Below are 24,276 nucleotides of genomic sequence, written 5' to 3' on the forward strand. Positions count from 1 at the left end.
TCTAATCGGCTTGTGAATGATTTTGTATTTTGACCACCAGTCTGCACGGTTTGTGAATAATTTTGAATTATGCACTATTTTATTTTATTTCGAGGGAATGGACAGTAGCTCTGCCTTTCATATACGTACTACTTAATAGGTTTACATAAAAAGGAGAAAACGGTATGCAATTAGCAATCCTGCACTGTTCTACGAGACAATCTACCCAGGTATTCCGTAGTTAATTTTCTCTTATGCTGAATACAAGGTGCAGTCTGGAAGAATTCTTGTAGATTGTGTTTTTGCTAGCAGTTTATGAAGTAATTTGCTGAATAAGAGTCGAATCGAATATGAAATTTCATGATACTTAGCAGGGATGCTAAAAATTTATTGATTAGGCGGGCTGCAGAAGCGCAAATACACGAAATATAGATACAATTCAAGTTCACATTTTTTTTTCCTTTGAATAACAATTCAAGTTCACACGATCCCAACAACTTCATCCTTCAGCACAAGAAGTTTCAGTTCAGAGAAAAATGATTGCACAAGAAGCTCCCAGGGACAGTAGAAAAGCCCCCATTATTGTTCGTGCTAAAGACTCATAATTCATCAAGCAAACAGGTCGATTCCCCAGAACTTGGCAGGCTGGTTGGTGCGGTACTTCCGGTCGATGGATCTCATCTTCTCCATGTCCTCGTCGGAGATGGCGAAATCGAAGACCGCAAAGTTCTCCTGCAATCTCTCCTCCTTGGATGTCTTGGGGATCACCACTGTGTTCCTCTGAAGCCCCCACCGGAGCACCAGCTGCGCCGGTGTCTTGCCATATTTCTCAGCCAGAGACTGCACCGGCATAGAAGTAAGCTGAGAAATTACTACCAGGTTTTCACAATGTGACACTGAAATGTGATGCTATGCAAAAACAGTGGTGATGGTTTGGAATGTCATATCATACAACCTTGATGACAGGGTCGTCGAGGCATGAGACGGACCCAAACCACTCAGTATTGGCAGTGGAGCCACCCAGAGGGGTATGGGCAGTGACTAAGATCCCATGCTTCTGGCAGAACTTGACAAGACAGTCGCGCTGGAAGTAGGGATGTGTCTCGATTTGATTCACTGCGGGCTTTATCTTAGCATAAGCCAAACAATCTCTGGTAAGGAATATGTCATAGTTGCTGCATGAACAACAACTCACTGGTTAGATTCAAGAAGTTGACTTCCTCTGTCATGACAGATGAGGAAACAGCAGTATGAAAATTGCAAGATCTACGATTTCTCCCAAAAATTTTTTTGCAAGATCTACAGCTACCTTTTGGTTCTTCTGTATGTCGACAGCTCAAGTGATTGAAATTATCTCATAGACCTAGGAGCTAGTATCCATAGTGGTTACTAAAAAGAATGACATTACTATCGGACAAGAAAACCTGGATTATCAAGATGGCGATAATAACAACATACAAGGAATAACCAAATATTGTAAGGATGCTTCCAGAGATTAAAGAAACTAATCTATGATTATAGCTAGAGAACAATTGGTAATATTGATTTACTTCACCTAATCCCAATGCTGCGAACCAGTCCCATGGAAACAAGATCCTCCATAGCGTGCCATGTTGTCTCCAATGAGATAGTGGTATCAATGTCTAGCACACCATCATCACCAAGAGCACTAGCAGTCGTACCAACTCCTGTAAATGACAGAAATGTTCATATTGTCAATAATCCAATGAAAATGAATCAATGTTCTTCCACTATACTAGATAAAACAAGAACAGAGTCTATACCAGTATGACGGGTAGCTACTGGGAAGTGGATAAGGTAGAGATCTAGATAATCTAGCCGCAACTTTTTCAAGCTATCCTTACATGCTTCAACCACATGCCCATGATCTGAGTTCCACAACTACAACCAAAAAAAAGATACAGAACCTTCAATCAAATAACATATAAATGTGGAGAAAAGAATAGCGCACTAGATGAAACAAGGGCTAATTAATTGCCTGATAGTACACTTGCTAAGTGAAAATCAGGTGTAAAACAACATGATAGTAGTTTTGTAGTTTCATTCAGAACGACATCAGGGGGTAGTTCCCATAGTCCCAAGTACAACAGATGTGTGCAATAACAATTCCAAAGAAAGGTAAAGAAAATGCAATACATCATGAGAAAAAAAAAAGGAATTCCATAATGTAACACTCATATTTAGGCTAATCATGCCAACCACCTGTACGAGTCGGGGGAATTGGGTTCATAACATTGTACTATACCCCTTTTCTAATGAGGCAGTAGAAACTAACCAGTAGGTGAATATATATATATTTTTCAGCAGTAAGAAAAAAGTAGTAAATTCATGGTTTGAAAGGAAGACAATTGTATTGTCCAATCTTAATAACCTTGGTTGTGATGAAAAGATCCTCCCTCTTGACAAGTCCAGTTTGGAATGCCTCTGCAAGTGCATCCCCAACTTCAGCCTCGTTTTGGTAATCAGCTGCAGGACCAGCAAGCAAGCACAGTTAGCAAATCACCTAAACTAGGCAAAATTTCCCAAAAGACTTGGAACCATGATTCATAATCCCTATCAATTACTCCAGAATATATGATTGAACCCCCAAAAAAAGAAAAGGAAAAGGATTCATAAATCCGCTACCTATTCAAGACAAACTTCATAGAGTACTCGCTAGAATGAACATGATATGTTTACATCTCCAAACAACACGAGGCCAAAACGATTGCCAATTTTAACTTCCACAGTGACGCACAAGCACACAAGCAAATTATTGCAGATTGGCAATTCTGGAACCGACCAACTCGTAGTCGTAGCAACTCCGGCTCGGCTCGATCGGAGCAACAGGCGGGAGGAGGAGAAGGGAAGTGAAGGGAAGCTATGGAGGTCGCTAGGTTGGGGGTGGTGTTGTTCAATACCGGCGCAGTCGAAGTGGCGGTAGCCGATGCGGAGTGCGGAGTGGATGAGGTCGCGGATGGCGGGGGAGTCCATCCGCCACACGCCCAACCCCACCGACGGCATCGTGTGGCCGCTGCTCAGCGCCAGCGCCGCCGGCACCCCGCTCCCCTGCGCCGCCGCCATCCCGCGCCTCTGCTCTGCTCCGCCGCCTCGTTGGAATCGGAGACGAGAAGAAGAAGAAGAAGAGTGCGTCCTTCTTCTGATGTGATGCACTACCAGTGAGATGCTCGATGTGCCTCTCGTCTCCAAGTAGATTGGCATCTTCACAAGATAGATAGACACTGTGATGGCCATTGCTGAGGTGTGCAAAAATTTTGTAGATATAATAACCTCATTTCTTGTATCTAACATTTCATCGTTCGTATTATTTAAATTTTTTTATAATTAGTATTTTTATGCTTATTAGATGGTAAAAGATAAATATTACTTTATACGTGGTTATCTTTTTTATTTTTTCATAAATTTTTAAATAAGACGGATGATCAAACGTTAGATACAAAAATTCACAACTGTACTTAAAATGAGACGGATGAGTATGTATTTATTTCCTTCACTACAATCATTTCTTGTACTCTCTCCGTTTCATAATGTAAATCATTCTAGTATTTCCCACATTACTATTGATGTTAATGAATGTATATATATATATATATATACATTCATTAACATCAATATTAATGTGGAAAATGCTAGAATGACTTACATAGTGAAACGGAGGAAGTAGGTATTTATTTCCTCCATTACAAAATATTTTTTGTAGGTATTTCCGTGATAGTACAAAATTTGTCCACGATATAAGCAATTCTAATGTACATGAATCCATACATTTCCAATCGCAATTGAGACGACTGAGTATTTACTAAACAGCTTAGAAATGCTTATACGGATAGAGTAAAAGACATCCATTCCAAATCAAGAGAAATTTGGGGGGCAATACAGATTGATTTGAAGTTCTTAAAAAATAATAGAAACCTGGTTTTGAGTGAATTTGGGGTGTGCTGGTGTTGATATATGATTTCTGAAAGGGGATTGGTTATACTTATACATCTGTGTACAGCAGTAATGCAAAAGCAAGCAATAGAGGAGATACTTGAATACATTCCATGGAGTAATATTAGTGTAAACAAATTACAACGGAGTGAAATGCTAAACGATGGGATTCATGCCCTCCAAATTTCCAGAGGTGAGAATGGTATTCACAAATAACCAGCTAAAAATACTGTCAACAAACATCAAGCTCATAAAGAAACAAAGATCGCGCTGATTCATCGCTGTTGTAAAAAGAAACATACAAAATCTGACTAAAACCCTGTTTTCCTCGAATACATCTGATCTCTCTCCTTTTCTTTTCATGCTGTTAATGCGCAGCATGCCCTCCCTCAGTGTCAAAGACATGTCAAAATCTTACATTAGGTTTGTACAGCCTTGGTACATCAAGCCTCATGGAATATTTTCTTCGACATGCCAAACACAAGCTAAACGAAATCGTTGTGCATTTCTACTCACTTGCCGCGCTTCAAATCAAACACAACGCACGCGTCTGCGGCTGATTTCATCTGCACTCGGGAAAGATACATGAATGTTAAGAAACAAGTCATTATTAAAGTAGCACTATTATTATTGCTAGAATCATATAAATGAACACTCTAAATGAAGAATACAATGTATTAGCAGTTGATCTAGCTACCTAATGTAAAAATATATGAGCTAACCACTGCATTGACACTTTTTCTTTACCTCTAGATCAGACCTATTATTAGTGTCATAATTACAACTCAATACTTGCAGACATCCAAATATCAAGCGCCTGCAACTGCAAGAAATTTTAAAGTTGTTTTCAGCAATACCTGGATAACATTGATCACTTGTTTCAACGCCCAACCAACTAGAGTTGAAATGAAAACAAAGACAGTGAGAGGACTTTGCTTCAGAAGGTTTCCGCACACCTGTTACATACAGAAATACCATATATTAACCACTACAACAGGACTGTTGATTGGATAAGGCAACTGTGGAGATGATGTCTTCTTACATTAAGCAAGCTTGTTGACTTCTCATCGGCGAACAGAAAAAGAACTATGTACAGAACCTGAATTTTGGAAACTTCCTTGTTAGAAGGTGAAACATTTAAGAGCAGTTCAGTCAGCAGTGTAAGGGTGCTGGACATGATGAGATGGTAACTCATCAACTATATCAAATGCCTATTCAGTGCTACATGGGCAGATGTAAGATAGGTTCGTTAGGATTGTTTTGAGCACATAAACACATCAATTCATGCCCATCGTTCAGCTAAAGTAGTCAAAAACCATCCAGCACAGCACTCATGTTGTGCATGCAACCAGGCAAACACCCATGTAGATATTGCAAAATATGGATTAATCATGTACCTCCGAAGCAACACAACAGAAGGCCATGAATGGTCGGTGTCCATAATATAATTTCAGAAGCCAATTGCCTGTGTCTTTTACATCCTTGTGGCTAGTCTTACCTGATAGGAACGAACTAATAAAAAAAAGGCGCCATCAAGTAGTTAGCAACATGTAGAAGTAACTAGAGACGCATAACAAAACTATAGAGCATAACTCTTGTCTTTGAACAAAAAAAATGCATCATGAAAAAAGGCATTCTGTCTTTCTGAACAACACGATAGTAAGTGATAATATTCTGCTCCCTTTAATACCTTCCGGAAGAGGATGCACCTACTAGGTGAAGAAAACTATAAAGTGGCACTAACTGAAAAAATGGTTAGAAAACTAACCTGTACATTTGAAACCAATGGCTTGTAATATCCAACCCAAGCAACATCAAGAAAACTAAGCCAGGTCTGCAAAGAACATGCAAATACAATTTGTATCAGGTATCTAGATCCAAGGTACAACAATTGAAGTGTTTTCTGCTGTCACTTACCTGTAAAACTGGGAGAGAAGTGCCAACAAACAGGCAGTGCTAACCCTGAGGAAAAGCAATGTGAACAGTGAATTATTTCAGGATGCAGAATGTATTCACCCTGCATATTCAATGATTGATTCGAGGAGTACCTATCTGTTACCATGTCCAGCACAGCTCCAAATGTTGATGCTGATACATAGAATGGCATTAACTGATCAGATAATGAGTGGGGATAAACCAAGATTTAACTGTTGAGCAGTATTTCAACAATAGCTTTTTAGAAGTTCATCCTATAATTTACTCTTCATTGAATAACTAGTGCTACAAAGTCTCAAGGCAGAAGGCAAAAGAAATAGAAATAATATTTTCTGCAGAGGGACAAAATATGACTTTGAACACATAAGGAACACTTATTAGTTATTACCTTGGTTAAACTTTCGTGCAAACCAACCATCCAAGCCATCGCAGAAAAAGCTGATAGATTCTGATGATGTTAAATTTCCAGAGATACAACAAATTGCCAAGTAGTCTGGATAAATTTATAACACTCACCTGAAGAAGTATAGGATAGCAAAGAGCACCCTATTGGAATAACATACGGCAAAAGCAATGAAGTTTATGATGATCCTAAAATATCCTGCATTAAAGCAAGATGCCGAACAGTTTGTAAGAATTTTTTTCCATCACCTCTATTCAACCATATGTATTCTGTTACGCTATTTCCAAATATTGTGTTTCTAGTTCTCCTGGGTTGGTATTATTACAAAAATAAAATTTTCCCAGTACATTTAGTAACAATAGCATAGTGTATTAAACAAGAAATCGTACAGAAGCTCACCAATGATATTAGGGATGTAAAGATAGACTGACGGCGTCTTCTTAGAAGAAGGTTGTGCCATTGGAGATCAGTAGTTATTACTTGCTAGAAGCCTGAAAGCTTCTCCCTTAAATTGTAGTCCTATATAGGAATTCCTGTAAAATAATTGCATCAGTTTATAGACTAGTCCAAATAATAATGTCACAGTGCAACAAGCAACAAATTTTAAGGAAACAAACTAGTACCATAACAATTGACATTTATGACAAACACAAGCTCTCGAGCACTAGCCTTGAAAATCAGAGCACCAACAGAGGGTGCCTTGCAGATCACTAACCTACTAACTCACGACATCTTTTTTCGACCTAATGAAAAGAAAACCCTCTAACTAAATTAAACAACCAGACCAAATTTCCAATTTTCCATAGGAGCAAACCCAACACAGCCGCATATGTTCCCGAACCCAAACTACTTTGGGTGGCAAAACAGCAAGAGCCGCAAGCCCTCAAAACCCGCTAACATCATCGATCCCCCCCCCCCCCTCGCAGAATTCCTTTGGTGGGCAACAAACAAAAAGAGGGAAGGGCGCCGCGCCCGCGCCACCTTACCTCACCTCACGAAGGGGTCGGGGAGGAAGACCTAGCCGTCGCCGACGCTAGGGCGGCCGCGCCGCCGCGCCGCGATTCCGGGGAGTCGCCGGAGAGGAGGGGGGCGCGGGGATGGATGCGTGGAAGCGAGAGCCGAGTCGCCGCCGCCGCCGATGGATTGATTCGATTTGTCGTTCGATTCGATGCTTCCTTCCTTGTGCAGATGGATCGATTCGATTTCGATGCTGCTCCACGTCACCCGCACAGGAAAAATAAAAAGGAGACAAAAGGAAAAGGGAAAAGCGGAAAACCGCGTCGTGGGCTGGCGGCAAAGCCGTGGTCGAGTCGATATCGTACTGGGCCGAACAAGGGTCGAGTCGATATCGTATTGGGCCGAACGAGGGTAACGTACTGTTGAATGTCACTTATAGGCCTCCATTTCGGCCCTTATAAATGAGCCCAAATTAAGCATGGTGACACGAAAAACGAACAGGGACACTAGAACGTCATTAATCGATTATTATACTAACTATTATTATTATTATTACTATAAACTTATAAAAAATACTTTTAAATTTTTTAATAAAAATTTCTATATTGATTTTTAAAAAGAGTACCATTTAACAGTTTGGATATAGTACATACTTACGGAAAACGAGTTAGCACATTTGAGATATTGAGTAGAATGTAGCTTAAGGCTGAGTTCGTAAGAGAGGGTTGAGAAGCTCTTTCTCCCTACATGCAAAACATAATGGTGTATTAGTGCTTCTCTCCACGCACGCAAAATGTAGCGGTGTATTAGCGCATAATTAATGAAGTACTAGCTTAAAAAATTCAAAAATTAGAATAACATGATTTTTTTAAAGCACTTTTATATATTTTCCTTATTTAAAAAACATACCATTTAACAATTTAAGAATTGTATGCACATGCCGAAAAAAAAGTACTTCATCCGTTTTATAATATAAGACTTTTAGTATTACCTATATTTATATAGATGTTAATAAATTTAGATATATATTGCTAACAAATCTTATATTATAAAATAGAAGTAGTAGAAGTTTTGAAAAGTACACAGCCTAATGATGCATACAAGAGACCATTGGAGTACGCAACAAACAGGTCCATCCCGTGCTTATTAGCGGTAGCGGCGGTCGTGGATGAGGTGAGAAATATGGACGTGCACGTGAAGGAACCGATCCCCGCCCCGCCCGTGATCGAGTTGAAGCTATAGCCATTGCAAGCGGCCGTAATTAGCGACGCAATTACGGCCGCATTGACAGAGTTGAAAAATGCAGAGAGAGAGAGAGAGAGAGAGCAGCAGCAGCAGGATGAGAGGCTGAATTCACGCGCGCCTCCCGCCCGGCGAATCGACGGAAATGCGGCATCCATTCAGGTAGGCGGGCGGGCGGCCGGCCGGAGAATGGAATCAATGTCGTACGTACGCCGCCGTCGTCTTCAGATAAGAGCAATTAATTAAGCAGCCATTATGTTTTGTCGGATCGACTAGTTGCATTGACGACTTTCACTCTACTACCTAGAGTTAGATAGAGACGACAGCATTTGTATTTGTGGAGATAAAAACAAGCGGACACAAAGAAAATGCCCTCCAACGCCAAAGACAAATCTCAGTAAATCAAGCCGAGAATGCATGCTACGGTTTATCTACACACCATGTTGCTTTGCCAATCACTCCATCTTTCTTGGATACGCCAGTACCACATGAAGACTTCAACTATAAAATTAAGTATATATAGGAGTAGTATAGTATACTTTGGGGAGGTATTTTCATCCTTAAAACAATACTCCCTCCGTCCCATAATATAAGAAATTTTAGAGGGATGTGACACTTTATAGTACTATGAATCTGACTTCTAGATTCATAGTACTATGAAGTGTCACATCTCTCCAAAATCTCTTCTACTATGGGACAGAATGAGTATCTTTTTGTTTTTCATGTCATATAAACCATCATTGTTTTTTTTAAAAAAATGATATGATAAATCAGTATGAAATATGTCAAACATTGAAAAAAAAACATTTTCTCCTTACTCGTACAAGTTAAGTTTGAACTTACATACTTATGAATGAAGTGATACTACATATAACAGGTTAATCTCTCTTAATACTTTTATAAATAAATTAATTATGTTTTAGTGATATGCATAAAACTGGGATGTCCTCTGACAATCACCTCCTAGCCATGTTCAATTGCTCCGATGTGTTTTAATTTGACTCATTGACTGATACGAAGCAATGGCTGCATATAACACGGTCCCTGCTGCATCTGCACATAACGTGGCTTGCGCACTGGCACTAGCGCCTAACGTAACTGCCACAACTGTCAGTCAGCACAAGTTGAATCATCCGTCCGTGACCCCGTGGCTGCACCTGCATCTGTACGTAATGGTTGACCACATGCATGCATGCATCCAATCCACCAGCTAGTATCTCCATCTAACTAAAATATAAAAATTTATAACCGAATAAAACATATTTTAGTAGTATTGATCCAAAAAGTGCTTCTATCCATATTCGTAATACAACGATATATCACATTCAATTGTAAATTATTTTTATATTTAATTTTGAGACGATGTAAGTAGCTAATGTATACATCTGCCCGTCTCGTAACAGACGTCACGTAATTCTTATATTTTTAGACAAGGTAATAGCTAATGTACCTGTCCCATAACAGATACCATATGATTCTTATATTTTAGGACGAGAGTAAATAGCTAATGTACCAGTCCCCTAACAGACGCCACTCTCCGTTGCTTATGCTGTTATGCATGCTTCATGCTTCCAACCAACAAATAACTGCCACTAACCGCTATATATATCGCATCTCGCCCTGACACTAGCTAACCAACCATGCATGTTAATTAACTCGTGCACATACATACGCCACGTACTAGCATCTGTCTGATCTGCCACCATGTCCAGGGCTTGCTTGCTCCTCGTCGTCGCCGCCGTCTGCCTCGCCGGCCGCGAGGCGGCGACGTTCAACTACGCCGACGCCCTCGACAAGGCCATCCTCTTCTTCGAGGCGCAGCGCTCCGGCAAGCTGCCGCCGGGGCAGCGCGTCGCGTGGCGCGCCGACTCCGGCCTCTCCGACGGCTCCGCCGACGGCGTGGACCTCGCCGGCGGCTACTACGACGCCGGCGACAACGTCAAGTTCGGCCTGCCCATGGCGTTCACGGTGACCATGCTGTCGTGGAGCGTCATCGAGTTCGGCGACATGATGCCGGAGCGCCGCTCGTCGTTCCTCGGCGGCATCTTCGGCGGCGGCGGCGTCGCGCAGCTCGACAACGCCAGGGCCGCCGTGCGGTGGGGCGCCGACTACCTGCTCAAGGCGGCGACGGCGACGCCGGACACTCTGTACGTCCAGGTCGCCGACCCGTACCAGGACCACCGGTGCTGGGAGCGGCCGGAGGACATGGACACGCCGCGGAGCGTGTACAAGGTGACGCCCCAGAGCCCCGGCTCCGACGTCGCCGGCGAGACCGCCGCCGCGCTCGCCGCCGCCTCCATCGTCTTCCGCGTCTCCGACCCCTCCTACTCCGCCAAGCTGCTCGACGCAGCTCAACTGGTAGGCACAGACAGCTAGCTGTCACATACTCACATTCATCTTGATTTGATTTTAAATTTGAGAAACTGCCCAGAGTCTTCCGCCTAGCTCTAAAAGATGGTGGATTAAATGATCTGGGTAGTCTCACCCCTTCTAATTATTTGATATTAAGTAATTTCTTAATATTTATGTCTTTTTATTTGATTTTAAATTTGATTTGATTCTTGTGTTGTGCATTGGCGCGCATGCATTGATGCATATGCAGGTGTTTGATTTCGCGGACAAATACAGGGGATCATACAGCGACTCGCTGAGCTCAGTGGTGTGTCCGTTCTACTGCTCCCACTCCTACCATGTAAGCTACGCAACCTGCAGCACGCAGCCACCGATAATTTGTTCCTAGTCTTGGACCTTTTCTCTTGTCCCTTTACTCTTTTCAATACATCACAATATGCACTGCAATTTTGTCTTACTCATGCACGGGTGATATACCATCCCTACCAACTTTTTTTCAAGTCTTGTCTGAATCGATCGGCCAGTAGAATGCAGAGCACACACCAGTGGACACATACTGCTCCCTGCACATATACAGATTTCTCTGAATTTTCTGAATTCTGTCATAGATCTGTTTCAATTGACCAAGATGATCGGTTGAGAGTGTAGCATGGCTCTACCCCCTCCCGCTGTTTGGAGTAGAGTTACCCGTCGTATGAGTTTTTCTTTTTCTCCCTTGTTTTTTATCTTTGTTTTCTTCCTTCCTTGATATAGGTCGGTCTGGCTGATTGCGTTGTGTAACAAAAACTCTATTCTTCTAATATATTAGTGTGCAATCTTTTTACGCGCTCGCGAAAAAATTGACCAAGATGATCTGATTGGTTGATCGAGGTGTGATGTGGATGCAGGATGAGCTGCTGTGGGCGGCGTCGTGGCTGCACCTGGCGTCGCCGGAGAAGAAGGACGTGTACCTGTCGTACATCGGGTCGAACGGCCTCGCACTGGGCGCCGAGCAGGACGACTTCACCTTCAGCTGGGACGACAAGCGCGTCGCCACCAAAGTGCTCCTCTCCAAGGCACTTTCAGAAATCAGATTCATCGTTTCGCTTATGCTAATGAATTTACAGAATTAACTTGTGCAACTCTGTCTCAGGGATTCTTGCAGAGCAGAGCGGACGGGCTGCAGCTGTACAAAGCGCACACTGACAACTACATCTGCTCCCTTGTCCCCGGAGCCAACGGCTTCCAGTCCCAGTACACGCCAGGTACGTAGTGCAACTTAGGTGGTATTTAAAACTCATTTAGATGAGTATCAACATTAAGATTAAATGTTTTACGTAAAAATGAGATGGTGTCTGATTAATTGAGATGTAATTATTATAAATTTTTTAAAAAATATTTATCTAATATTTTATAGCAACTTTCATATAAAAAGTTTTCATACGAAACACACCGTTTAGCAGTTTGAAAAACGTGTCACGAACATCTAAATTTTCATCCAACTTTTGTTGGAGAAAACAGAAAAGAGCATAACCTATTTCTTTCATCACAAAATAAGTTAATATGGTATACTAGATTGACTTATTTTAGACAAAAAAAAAGTAATTAATATGGTGATTTGGTGTCGTTTTCAGCTGCTGAGTAAATTACGGAACTGAATTTCAATGCAATTAATGCAGGGGGTCTCCTGTTCAAAGAAGGCGACAGCAACATGCAGTACGTGACATCCACCGCCTTCCTCCTCCTCACCTACGCCAAGTACCTCTCCTCCAGCGCCGCCACCGTCTCCTGCGGCTCCACCGCCGTCTCCCCCTCCATCCTCATCTCCCTCGCCAAGAAACAGGTAGTACTAACAAAATTCACTCGAATTCGACAAAATTCAACCAAACAGCTCACTAAAACTGAACAAATAAACTCATCTGATCCAGGTGGACTACATACTCGGGGCGAATCCGGCGGGGATGTCGTACATGGTGGGGTTCGGGGCGAGGTACCCGCGGCACGTGCACCACCGCGGCGCGTCCATGCCGTCGGTGCGCGACCACCCGGCGAGGATCGGCTGCGACGAGGGGTTCCGCTACCTGCACTCGCCGGAGCCGGACAGGAACCTGCTCGCCGGCGCCGTCGTCGGCGGCCCCGACGCCGGCGACGCCTTCGCCGACGGCCGCGACAACTACGCGCAGGCCGAGCCGTCCACCTACACCAACGCGCCGCTCGTCGGCGCGCTCGCCTTCTTCGCCGGAGCGCACAAGATCTTCACGCCATGATCGATGAACTCGATCTAGCTTACGATTAAGCTTAATTATGTACGCTACGAGATGCATGTGAGTGACGATGGTGTCACTTCGATTAATTGATTAATTAATTGGCGGGTGAATGCAATTGTTTCGCGCCTCGATATGATTATCCTCGCGTGATTTGCATGATTGTGTTTGAAATCAGTACGAAATTGTTGGATCACAACGTACAGTTAACTTGGCAGTTCGCAACCCAATTGAACCTCTGAATTGAGACAAATATGGGTGCAAAACTGAAAATTTCTTCTAAAACCGTAATCAAATATTCCCTCTGTCCCATAGAAAACGAATCTAACACCGGATGTAACGCATTATAGTACTATGAATCTAGACAGATGTTCGTCCAGATCCGTAGTACTAACATGTGTTACATCCAGTACTAGTTTTGATTTTTTATACGATGGATGGATTACTCTATGTTTTTATTTGCTTTGAGTGGAATACTCCTTTTTAATTTTTATACACCATTTGTCTTTCTAAAAAAAATTAATGAAAATAAAATATGTAGATATTCTTAAAATGCATTTAATGATACAAACAAGTAAAATAAATAAATGTTATTGATAAATAATAGTTTTTTAATAAGCCGGGTGTTCAAATGCCTATATTTAAGAATCAATACTATGAAATATGAGTTTTTATTTAAGAACGGAGTTAATACAATGAAATATGAGTGGGAACATGTACGTTATATTACTTGACCGTGCGCACGAGGTTGAATTTTTGGCTCCTCCCATCCAGTAGTTAATATGAAAATTAATCAAGTCGGCATTCAAACATAATTGAGTACATGTCTCCTTGTTTTTCTGCCGAATTTGTCAACTAAGTGGCGGCGTTCTTGACAATCATGCATTGTCTTGGTATTCGGCTGCATACTTTTCAACAGGTTCCCTTTTGTTTTGTGATATGATTGTGCTGACCCAACACAAACAATCTGCAAAATAAGTTATGTTTAATGTTTATCTGAACAGTGATAAATAGCGCACAAAGTCTTCTTTCTTTGACAAGGTCAGTGGAGCATTTCGAATGGCATTAGTTGCGTACGTGTATTATGTTTTCATAGTCTCTGATCTCAAGCTAGCAAGTACTCCCTTCAATTTAAAATATAAGAATCTCTATGATTTAAACTTTTACATAATATATACATTTATTTACTGATTTTTACAATTCTCATTATTATTTCAATAATTTCAAAGCCAACCAGATATTTGGAAAGAAAATCTAAGTAATTCAAAAATTAAAAAAATATTGACCAGTGAAGTGACGAAATAAAAATATTTTGACCTAAACAAGTATGTTGCTAATAATTTAAAAATACTTATATTTTAGAACAAAGCAAGTTGTACATATATAAAGACTTTGCCTCTGTTTGATTTTGTATATATCCACTGAAATACTGCGTACATATATTTACTCCCCCAGCTAGAGTTCTGCTGACAAAGCAAGATAAACACTGTGATTTGAACGAGGAAAAACTTGCATCTCTGACGATGATGGTCGATATGATATTGACCTTGATTTTGAAAAAAAAAAAGGGGGACTAAAATCAACACAAATAGTAAGAAATTGTGGCGGCGTGAGAAAAATGGTACTGTACCGTGCATGCAAGGCCAGTCTCCACTACCGAGTCTATAAATACAGCCCTAACCAAAATGGAACATAAGCAAACAGCAAGAACTGCAACTAGATCTTACCTGAATTAAAGAAGAAAAATCTGTAGAGTTGCAGAGGCATTGCAGGGTATCAGAGATGATGAGGAAGCAATACTCTTTCGCTCTTTGCCTGATGCTCCTGCTTGTGGCTGCTCTGCTTTGCACCATGAACACCATCTCCGTCGAAGCAGGTAATTAGCCGCGTATGTTTGCATGCATGCTAATTTATCTGTGAACATTTCTCTATGTTTAAGCAATCATTTAGAAACTTCTGCACGTGTGTAATAAATATATTTTTTGTTATCCATGTAGGAAGGGGCGGTTACAATTCAGTGAATCCCGATGGTATATGAACCGCGAAAAACCCACAACTTAATTAAGCCTACACTTAGATGTGTTTTCACTCCTAAATTTTCTACATTTTTACACCATATGTATATGGGAAGTTGTTTACAAATTTTGCATGTGTATACTTAAATAACCTTTTGTTGTCCATGCAGGAAGGAGCGGTTACAATTCAGTGAATCCTGATGGTATATGAACTACGAAAACCAAACTTAATTAAGCCTCTATTTAGATGTGTTTTCCCTCTGAAAATTTCCACATTTTTACACATGCATACATATGTTTTTTTAAGTTGTAGTTTAGACAATTTGCATGTATGTACTAAATATGTTTAATTGATGTTCTTGCAGGAAGGAGTGGTTACAATTCAGTGAATCCTGATGGTATGCACTGTAAAAAAAAAGCCAAAAAGCCAACTTAATTAAGCCTCCACTTAGATGTGTTTTTGCTCTTAAATTTTCCACATTTTTACACCATATATACATATGTTTTTAAGTTGTTTAGAAATTTTGCACATGTATATATACTAATCGTGTTTAATTGTTGTTCCTGTAGGAAGGAGCGGCTACAATTCAGTCAATCCCGATGGTATGGGCTGAGGATGGCACGAAAACCCAACTATAGCTAGCCTTCACTTGATTAATATGCACATAAACTAAACTCAAAGTTATTTATGTGCATATCCCATTTTTCCGCCATAACACATAGGTTTTTAAATTGCTATAGATATTTTTCCATATGTATATTAAATATTTTTGTTGTCTTTGTAGGAAGGAGTGGTTACAATTCAGTCAATCCGAATGGTATGAACCGTATTTACGAAAACCCAATTCAATAAAGCCCCCTCTTTGATGTGTTTTTTCCTCTAAAAATTCCCTAATACTTAACGTGAAATATAAAATGGTTTCTGAATTATTTTTGAAAATTTTGCATGTGTACAATGAATAATTTTAATTTGTTGTCCTTGTAGGGAGGGGTGGCTACAATTCGGTCAGTCCCAATGGTATGAACCGAGGACGATGCAAATACCCAACTTGAGCTCGCACTTGCTGATTAACTTGTGCAGAAACTAAACTCAAATTTATCTTATTTTTGCATTTATTACAATTGACATATGGCCTGGTGATAATGCAGGAAGGAGTGGCTACAATTCTGTCCCTAGAAACGGCGGTGGCAGCCCATAGCTCTAACTGGGCCAATGAAGCAAGCAAAGCATTCATGATCCAGTCCACCAGCTAATATACAGCCCAAGTTTGGATGAATATATCTGTCTATGTATGCAGATATATACAGTGTATTCTAAATAAATACGTACGATCTAGTTGATCGGCGTTGCATGGTTTGAAAAATTATGTGTGGAATTTGTACAAGTATTGTATAATGTATTGGTCTACCGTGTACGTATGTAACTAAGCATCTTGCTTCTTTATTTCACTTGTTCCTAGGAGAGAGAGAAAGAGTCCATTTTAGTATTAAAAAAAAACTCCCTTCGTCTGTCATATTACAAGTTATTTTAATTTTTTATATTCAAACTTAGTTAAGTTTAATCGAGTTTATAAAAGGGGTGAAATCCGTAGATCTACGAAGGAACGCCAAAAGCGAAGGTAGCTCTCTGGGTCCCTACCGACGCTGGGGTGCGAAAGCATGGGGAGCGAACAGGATTAGATACCCTGGTAGTCCATGCCGTAAACGATGAGTGTTCGCCCTTGGTCTACGCGGATCAGGGGCCCAGCTAACGCGTGAAACACTCCGCCTGGGGAGTACGGTCGCAAGACCGAAACTCAAAGGAATTGACGAAATTAGCAATGTCTACAATAGCAAATTAGTTTATTAAAACCAATATTTAATATATTTTGATAATATGTTTATTCCGTGTTCAAAATGTTGCTATATTTTCATAGAAACTTGATAAAAACTTCGTCACTTCAGCAACAATGCGCCAATCGACGTGTGTATATGCATTTGGTCACTTGACAGTTCACCTGAATCACCCCTCGCAATGCGAAGCTTTCTGCATTCACCGAACATGAGAGCTCAGTAAACAAAACGATGGCATATCTCAAACTTTAAAAAATTATAATGACATGGTTCCAAATTACCCAATTAACTACGGAGGAGTACACTATAGATATGAATGCTGCCTGCCAATCTCGACCGGAAAAAATACTTAATCACGCAGCAAATGGTTGGACATTGTATAAATCGATCAGCAGCAAGCAGTATACATTCAGAATTCCGGAGAGTAAGATCGATGTTCAGTAAATTCAGGCATCCCGGCAGATAGTGATCATCAGAACACATTCACCAATCAACCAAATCTCTTCTTTTCACCATAAATCGATCGATCAGATTGCGATGGTGAGGGTTGCCGCTGTTGCTGCTGCTAACTGGGTGCTAGAACAAATTACGATAAATATTCACGGCGCACCAGTAGAAGCATTGAGGCAATGCGATGAACGCAGTGATGGAATCAATGCTTATAAATATTCAACTATAATTTGGTTAGTTAGTACCAGGATCTTACGTTTGATATGTGTTCCTTTTTAGCAATTTTTCTCTTTATGCAACATTCCTTTTTAGCAATTTTTCTCAATATACACAAATCTCAATGTGATTCGATGATCACAAACCTCAAAGTTTCAGATATAATTACATTGTAACTATAATGTAATTGCATTGTAACTATACGGTAAATACGATATAACTTATATAAAACTTGAATTCAACTCTGATTTGGTTACTTAGCACCGGAATCTTACGTTTGGTATGTGTGAAAATTTCTTTTTAGCATTTTTTTTCTCTTTATGCACATATCCCGATGTGATCCGATGATCACAAACCTTAAAGTTTTGGGGGCAAAAAGAACTTGCAAAAGTTCTCTCTCTATATATTGTCCAGTTCAGGTTCTATAGAGAGATCGATTATGCCAGCAACACCAATCAACGATATGCCCTGCGCTACGCATCCCCTGCATGCTGGCTGCTGCGCCCGTCGGTAACATTCTTGCAGATAGTGTACGCAATTTTTTTTATACCAAACTTTATTTCCTCTATATTAAAAATCAAATCAAACCATATATGGAGTAATTAAGAAATCAAATAAGTTCGCTGAGGATATGTGAGTAAAATGGTTGCAAATTGGAAGGAACAGTACAATATAGTGGCTCGAATTAATGGCGCCGACCGGAGTAATTAACTAACTAGCCGACGAAGGGGGTGCGCGTGACGGGGCCGACGGCGTCGCCGGCGTTGAAGAAGACGCGGACGCGGTTGGCGTCGAAGCCCGGCGGCACGGTGGCGCCGTCGGGGATAACCTCGATGGAGACGTCGGGCCGGTCGCCGTTGATCTGCGTCACCGCCGCCGTCGCCGGCCACCCGACCACCTCCGGCCACGACGCCTTCTTCTCGCTGCTCATCCTCGATCTGCGCCTTTTCTACTTAATTTCTACCTGCAAGCTGCAGAGATAACTAGTTAATTAGTTGCATGCAAGTGTGTGCTCTTGTGCGATTGATTAAGCTGGTATATATAGGATCAGATCAGAGTTAAGCCGAGCATGGATGCATTTGCTGATTTTGCATTGGGCATGTCACCGTTGCCGGAGCAAGCTTTGGTTGTAACTCCTAATTTGATGATTTGCATCTGTCCTAGCTAGTGTACTATAGTTAGTACCACTAGCTTAATTAGTACGTAACAAACAATCAAACAGCCGGGTCAGTTGCATGGATATGTTCTGTTCTGAAGAGCATCATCGGAGCGGCTGCGCAGAAACCCCAAATTTTAGGCAAAATAATTTATTGACAAATATACCTATCAAAATCGCCCACACGTACGGGAGGTACCAGCCTGAAACGAACGTCGTTCCCAAAAGCATCGATCGCCAATATGTTCTTGGGCGACGGGGCTACCGATCGATCGAGATGGTGTGATACCGATGGACGATGATCGATATGGGTATGTAAACAACACAAGGTTAATTTCTAGCAATGCAGATGCAGATGGCTTTCGCATTTTCCAGTGGATATCCTATCCTCCTATGAACTATAAATGTTCCCCATCTCGTTACGCGTGATTAAAATTCGAGATATATTATAATTGGATCGCCGGATCATCAGCTAGCTAATTAGGTCAGCTAGGGAGGCCGGAGTTAACAACAAGAAGGAGCAATGGAGAAGAAGAAGGTGAGGTGGGCGGAGGTGCTGGGCGAGCTGGCGCCGCTGGCGGTGACGCAGATCAGCAACGACAGGCCGGACGTGGCGGTGGAGGTGCTCCTGCGGGACGCCGCCGCCGTCGTCTCGCCGGAGTTCAACCCCAAGCGCGTCCGTGTCTTCGTGGACAACAACTTCATCGTCGTCAAGGTCCCCGTCATCGGTTAATTAATTACTAATATACTCCCTCAGTATTTTAATGTATGACACCGTTGACTTTTCAACCAACGTTTGACCATTCGTTTTATTCAAAAATTTTATGCAAATATAAAAATATTTATGTCATACTTAAAGAACATTTGATGACGAATCAAGTCACAATAAAATAAATGATAATTACATAAAGTTTTTGAATAAGACGAATGGTCAAACGTTGGAAAAAAATCAATGGCTTCGTACATTTAAAATATGGAGGTAGTATGTATGATAAGGCACGTACGCCTGCCTTATGCTCCATTTGTACTGTATTTATGCGTATCTCAGACTCAGCATCGATCATCTCTCTGTGTGCGAAGCAAACAGCAACTCAAAATTAACATGCATGTATATCATGGAATAAATAAATCGGTACCGGAACATTGGTATCTTCAATAATTCAATTCGTCCTAGCTAGATGGCTAGTCAGGTTGCATTGCTAGTAGCAATGCTAGCCGCCTGCTGATGCATATTCTTGCATACTCCAGCTAATGCATCCAATTAATCCAATTAAGTCATGACCAATTTAATCAATCGAGATCGGCAGACATATCCTTGATCTGGACTGCTTGCTGATGGACGGTGGATGAAAGCAGGAGAGTATAGAACCATTTTCTCTTGAGACGTCAGAAACTGAATTTTATAGACATATTAATGGTAGGCTAATAATTCAAATATAATTAGTGCAAACACCACAGAATGATGTTATTTTACAAACAAAACATACATGACTATTTAAGCGAAAATCATATTTTAAACAAAGTAAAAATCTAGTTCACCGCGCTTGTACTCCCTCCGTCCCACTTAATAAGGCATACACATATTTTAAAATTTAAATCTTTAAATATTTAACCAACAATATTTTATAAATTAGATTTCTTTTATTAAAAATAGTATTTTGATTGGTATTTGAATTTACTTTAATATAATTATGATTTTGTTGCTACAAACATCATAGTATTTGAGAAATTCAAAGTTAAGTAGTTCTAAAGACCACACCTTAGTTTTTTTCGCGAACGCGCAAAGACCACACCTTAGTAAGTAGGATGGAAGTAGTATGCGTTTAACGCAAAATCTACAGCATTTTCAAGTTCATAAAATCTCATACTTTACGGCCCTCCCTGGCATATTCAAAATCTTTTATGTGTGTTTTCATGAAAAATAGTCATGAGGATCATCGGTGATAGGTTCGGCAATGAGGTCTGAGGTGAGCGCCTCTCCGGGTGCCTATGTGACGGTGCCTAAGTGCCTAACTGATTTTGGTTGGAGGCCTTTGTCACAGATGATTTGATTGGGATGTTAAGTTATGTACTTGTAATATAACATCTATCTTCTGTTTATCATCAGTGCATTACGTTCTATTATCTCTATCTCAAAATATAAGATTTGGTTGTATTTTATTCAATACTAAATTGTTATATTTTGATATTGATGAGTATCTGGTCTTAACTGACAGAAACGCCACCACTCTCGCTTGTTCGCTTCCTCTGACCACGTCCGATCGCCGGCATTTCTAGTACTCACTAATTAACTTAAAGCATAAATATTAATCACCTCATCTTTACTTAGTACAAAACCAGCAAACATAAATCAGCTACTGATCATATCGTTTGATTAGCTCAACCAGTAATACGGGTACAACAAGGTAATAAAACAAGTTAGGAGAGCCAATAACAATTAACTGGGCGATGTAGGCAATGCAATTGGCCTATATAAATAATGACCAAGCTAGCCATCTAGCCCACACATCATATCATTCCCTATCTAGCTGATTAATCACCTAATTAAACACACTGATAGCTATTTTAGTTTAGTGTTTCCGATCATCCTCTGAGGGAGAGAGAGAGAGATGGGGAGAACGGCGGCGGCGGCGGCGGCCGGCGACGGGGATAGTCTGAAGACGGCGTGGCCGGAGTTGGTGGGGTGGGTGGAGCTGAACGCGGCGTTCCAGATCAACCGCGACAGGCCGGACGTCCACGTGGCCTTCTACATGGTGGGCACCCAGTTGCCGACGGACCACGACGACCTCCGCGTCATCATCGTCTCCGACGCCGGCACCGTCGTCGTCAGGACACCCGTCGTCGGCTAATAAGCTTTCTAGCTAGCCACGCCGGCTAGCCGTCTAGTACTGAAATAATTAATTACACATAAGATAAAAGAAAAAAAAATTCAATTCTAGGGTCTCTGAACACGCACGAGTCCAGATTCATAATTAGTATTGAGTTTTTTGTAGCACGAGATGTGTGTTGTGCTGTGTAGCTGTGCACACGCTTGTATGTATCTGTGTATGGCTGCATGTTTACACGCGTGCAGTAGTTCTGGTCGATTGGTCAATACGTGCTATATATGTTCCTTTTATTTTTATGAGCGAGATATTTCACTTAAAAAAAATTATGAACGAGATATGAAAGTACATTTAGGACACATTATTCATCGTATCTTACTCAACACGTATGTGTAATTCTCGATTATACCTCTTGGATGGTCAGGAATAAAAAGATCCACGATTTAAGAATTTAGCAAAGGGCATATCCCTCCATTTCCATTAAAGAAATGTAGGATTTCTACGCAGAGTAGAGTGTTGAACCAGGAGGGGGGACGACCGCCCAGGTACTCAGTGCTCACAGGTAACGAATTGAAGTGCAAGAAAACATAAGATGAGAAGCAAAACGACCGGGATGCATGTTGCATGCTTATTTCGAGTGTGCCGATTGTTGTACAGGAACGCACGTACGTATTGTAAGTCACCGATTGGTGACTTGGTACGTAGTGAGACTTGTTAATTTACACCCTTATTAAGTTCTTATGTAATTGATACTAGTGGTTTTTTTTAATATATCATTTATCTTATCTAATTTTTTTCTAGATATAAAAAGACTTAAGCCATGTTTAAAGAACATTTGATGATAAATCAAAATAAATAAAATAAATGATAATTACATGATTATTCTGATAAGTCAAACAGTCAAACGTATCTTAAAAAAATTAACAATATTATATATTAAAAAAGATGAAATATAATGTAATTCTCTCTATATATATCTTTGGTTTACACGGAATAGCTAGAGAATGGAGTATATGCTCGTCAATGGAAGTTTAATTACCCAGCCTAGCTAGTAACAACGGCTGGATATATAATTATCACAACATTTAATTAAACAATCGGATCACTATAATAAAATAGCGGTATGTGTGTAGGAGAAGATGTCGTTAGTTCCGGCACTCATCGAGGGCGGCATACGCGATATATATGTATTAACCATAGTAATCATCAAATGATTAACATCGATCTAGCCAACGTCCACATACACTTAGTAAGCATGCTCTATGTTATGATCAGTAAATTAATTAATTAATGATCAATGCAAGAGGTGTACGTGCTATATATAAGTTCGAGCGAGAGACACACTAGATATATTGATCATTTGACTCAACCAATCTCAGTTGATTTGGGTACAAACTGAATTAAGCTAGAGAATGGGCAGAGACATGCCGGCCGCCGGCGGCGATCCTCAGGTGGCGGCGGCGGAGCAGCTGCGGCGGCTGAAGTCGTCGTGGCCGGAGTTGGTGGGGTGGCCGGAGTTCTACGCGGCGCTGAAGATCATCGACGAGAGGCCGGACGTGACGGTGTACATGTTCCGCGACGGCGACGACCTGCCGCCGCCGGAGCACGACCCCGCCCGCGTCGCCATCTTCGTCGACGGCGACATCCGCGTCTCCCGGACTCCCGTCGTCGGCTAGCTATATATGCCCATCACCCATGCTTGGCTGCGCAATATATATACTCCATCCATTTCAAAATGTTTGACACCGTTGACTTTTTAGTACGTGTTTGACCATTCGTTTTATTCAAAAAATTTAAGTAACTATTTATTATTTTCATATCATTTGATTCATTGTTAAATATACTTTCATGAACCTATATAGTTTTACATATTTCACAAAGTTTTTTGAATAAGACGAACGGTCAAATATATGCTAAAAAGTCAACGGTGTCAAACATTTTGAAACGGAGGGAGTACATTTTAAAAGCTTTTTACCATTCTTAAGTACGTGATGGTATCTCGATTGATGCCTTGTGATACTAGCCACGTGTTAAATAGATGTAAGAGGAGGTACTAATGTGTAAGGGTAAAAATAATACCTACCCTACTCCTCTGATGGTACCCTCTCTGGTTTACGATACTTCCTTAAGGATTGTAAAAATCTTCTAAACTATAAGCTTGTTGTATTTTCTGGACACAAAGCCTCAGCATACGAAGCTTTTAAACTATAAGCTTGTTATATTTTCTGGACACAAAGCCTCAGCATACGGAGCTTTTTTACGGACCTTGAGAAGGTACCAGATATGAAGAGGTACCAACTAAATCAGACCATTCATCTTGCAAGGGTAGGATCGAGCTTAAAAAATAAGCGGGCTTTGTCTACAGCTTTTTTGTTCTCACTGGACCTTTCAAAGCGTCGCACTTCGTCACAGCAGCGTACGTGAAGAGAGCTCGCACCGGCCATCACGGTGATAACGGCACCGTCAGATCACCTCGCTTGCAGTGGCGCGGTAGCAGCTTTCCTCCGTCGCTGGCCATCGTTCCTCCCTGGATATCCGCGATGCCGAGTGTGTCGGACGCCGCCATGCTGATCCAAGTCGAAGGAGGTTGACGGAGGGAAAAAGCATAGCTTAGGCACCTGGAAGGATGCCAACTGGGAGGAGCGGTGATGCTAATCTAGCATGACGAAGTTCGACGGCGGGGACTAGCGACAGTGAGATCAAATTACAATGGAAACAC

General features: G+C 41.1%; 4 protein-coding genes across 8 annotated transcripts; 2 read left to right on the plus strand and 2 right to left on the minus strand.

Annotated features, from left to right (window-relative positions):
• Positions 1–325: 325 nt before the first annotated feature.
• Positions 326–3,220, minus strand: LOC127764821 (NADP-dependent D-sorbitol-6-phosphate dehydrogenase-like). Its single transcript, XM_052289746.1, has 6 exons — positions 2,901–3,220; positions 2,372–2,466; positions 1,764–1,881; positions 1,535–1,667; positions 935–1,154; positions 326–819 (listed from the first exon to the last, which is right to left on the minus strand). The coding sequence occupies exons 1-6, from the start codon at positions 3,199–3,201 to the stop codon at positions 589–591; spliced, it is 1,098 nt and encodes a 365-aa protein (XP_052145706.1). The 5' UTR covers positions 3,202–3,220; the 3' UTR covers positions 326–588.
• Positions 3,221–4,018: 798 nt separating this feature from the next.
• On the minus strand, positions 4,019–7,469 carry LOC127764085 (probable CDP-diacylglycerol--inositol 3-phosphatidyltransferase 2). 2 transcript variants are annotated; one of them, XM_052288909.1, is made up of 11 exons: positions 7,260–7,469; positions 6,668–6,801; positions 6,382–6,466; positions 6,254–6,303; positions 5,979–6,018; positions 5,848–5,892; positions 5,699–5,764; positions 5,328–5,442; positions 4,973–5,029; positions 4,788–4,886; positions 4,019–4,496 (listed from the first exon to the last, which is right to left on the minus strand). In XM_052288909.1, the coding sequence occupies exons 2-11, from the start codon at positions 6,726–6,728 to the stop codon at positions 4,443–4,445; spliced, it is 672 nt and encodes a 223-aa protein (XP_052144869.1). In that variant the 5' UTR covers positions 6,729–6,801; positions 7,260–7,469; the 3' UTR covers positions 4,019–4,442. The 2 variants fall into 2 exon arrangements, with proteins under 2 accessions (XP_052144869.1, XP_052144868.1); XM_052288908.1 differs by having other exon boundaries at positions 7,255–7,469.
• A 2,650-nt stretch (positions 7,470–10,119) lies between these two features.
• On the plus strand, positions 10,120–13,217 carry LOC127764084 (endoglucanase 4). The gene is made up of 6 exons (XM_052288907.1): positions 10,120–10,825; positions 11,070–11,159; positions 11,707–11,874; positions 11,952–12,063; positions 12,478–12,641; positions 12,727–13,217. The coding sequence occupies exons 1-6, from the start codon at positions 10,172–10,174 to the stop codon at positions 13,063–13,065; spliced, it is 1,527 nt and encodes a 508-aa protein (XP_052144867.1). The 5' UTR covers positions 10,120–10,171; the 3' UTR covers positions 13,066–13,217.
• A 1,555-nt stretch (positions 13,218–14,772) lies between these two features.
• On the plus strand, positions 14,773–16,501 carry LOC127764212 (uncharacterized). 4 transcript variants are annotated; one of them, XM_052289062.1, is made up of 8 exons: positions 14,773–14,938; positions 15,060–15,092; positions 15,248–15,280; positions 15,443–15,475; positions 15,648–15,680; positions 15,863–15,895; positions 16,063–16,095; positions 16,227–16,501. In XM_052289062.1, exons 1-8 carry the CDS (start codon positions 14,845–14,847, stop codon positions 16,274–16,276), a joined length of 342 nt encoding a protein of 113 aa, XP_052145022.1. In that variant the 5' UTR covers positions 14,773–14,844; the 3' UTR covers positions 16,277–16,501. The 4 variants fall into 4 exon arrangements, with proteins under 4 accessions (XP_052145022.1, XP_052145023.1, XP_052145024.1 ...); XM_052289063.1 differs by lacking the exon at positions 15,443–15,475; XM_052289064.1 differs by lacking the exons at positions 15,443–15,475; positions 15,648–15,680.
• Positions 16,502–24,276: the final 7,775 nt, after the last annotated feature.

The sequence above is a fragment of the Oryza glaberrima genome, chromosome 2 (genome assembly GCF_000147395.1).
Source record: "Oryza glaberrima chromosome 2, OglaRS2, whole genome shotgun sequence".
Taxonomy (NCBI): Eukaryota; Viridiplantae; Streptophyta; class Magnoliopsida; order Poales; family Poaceae; genus Oryza; species Oryza glaberrima.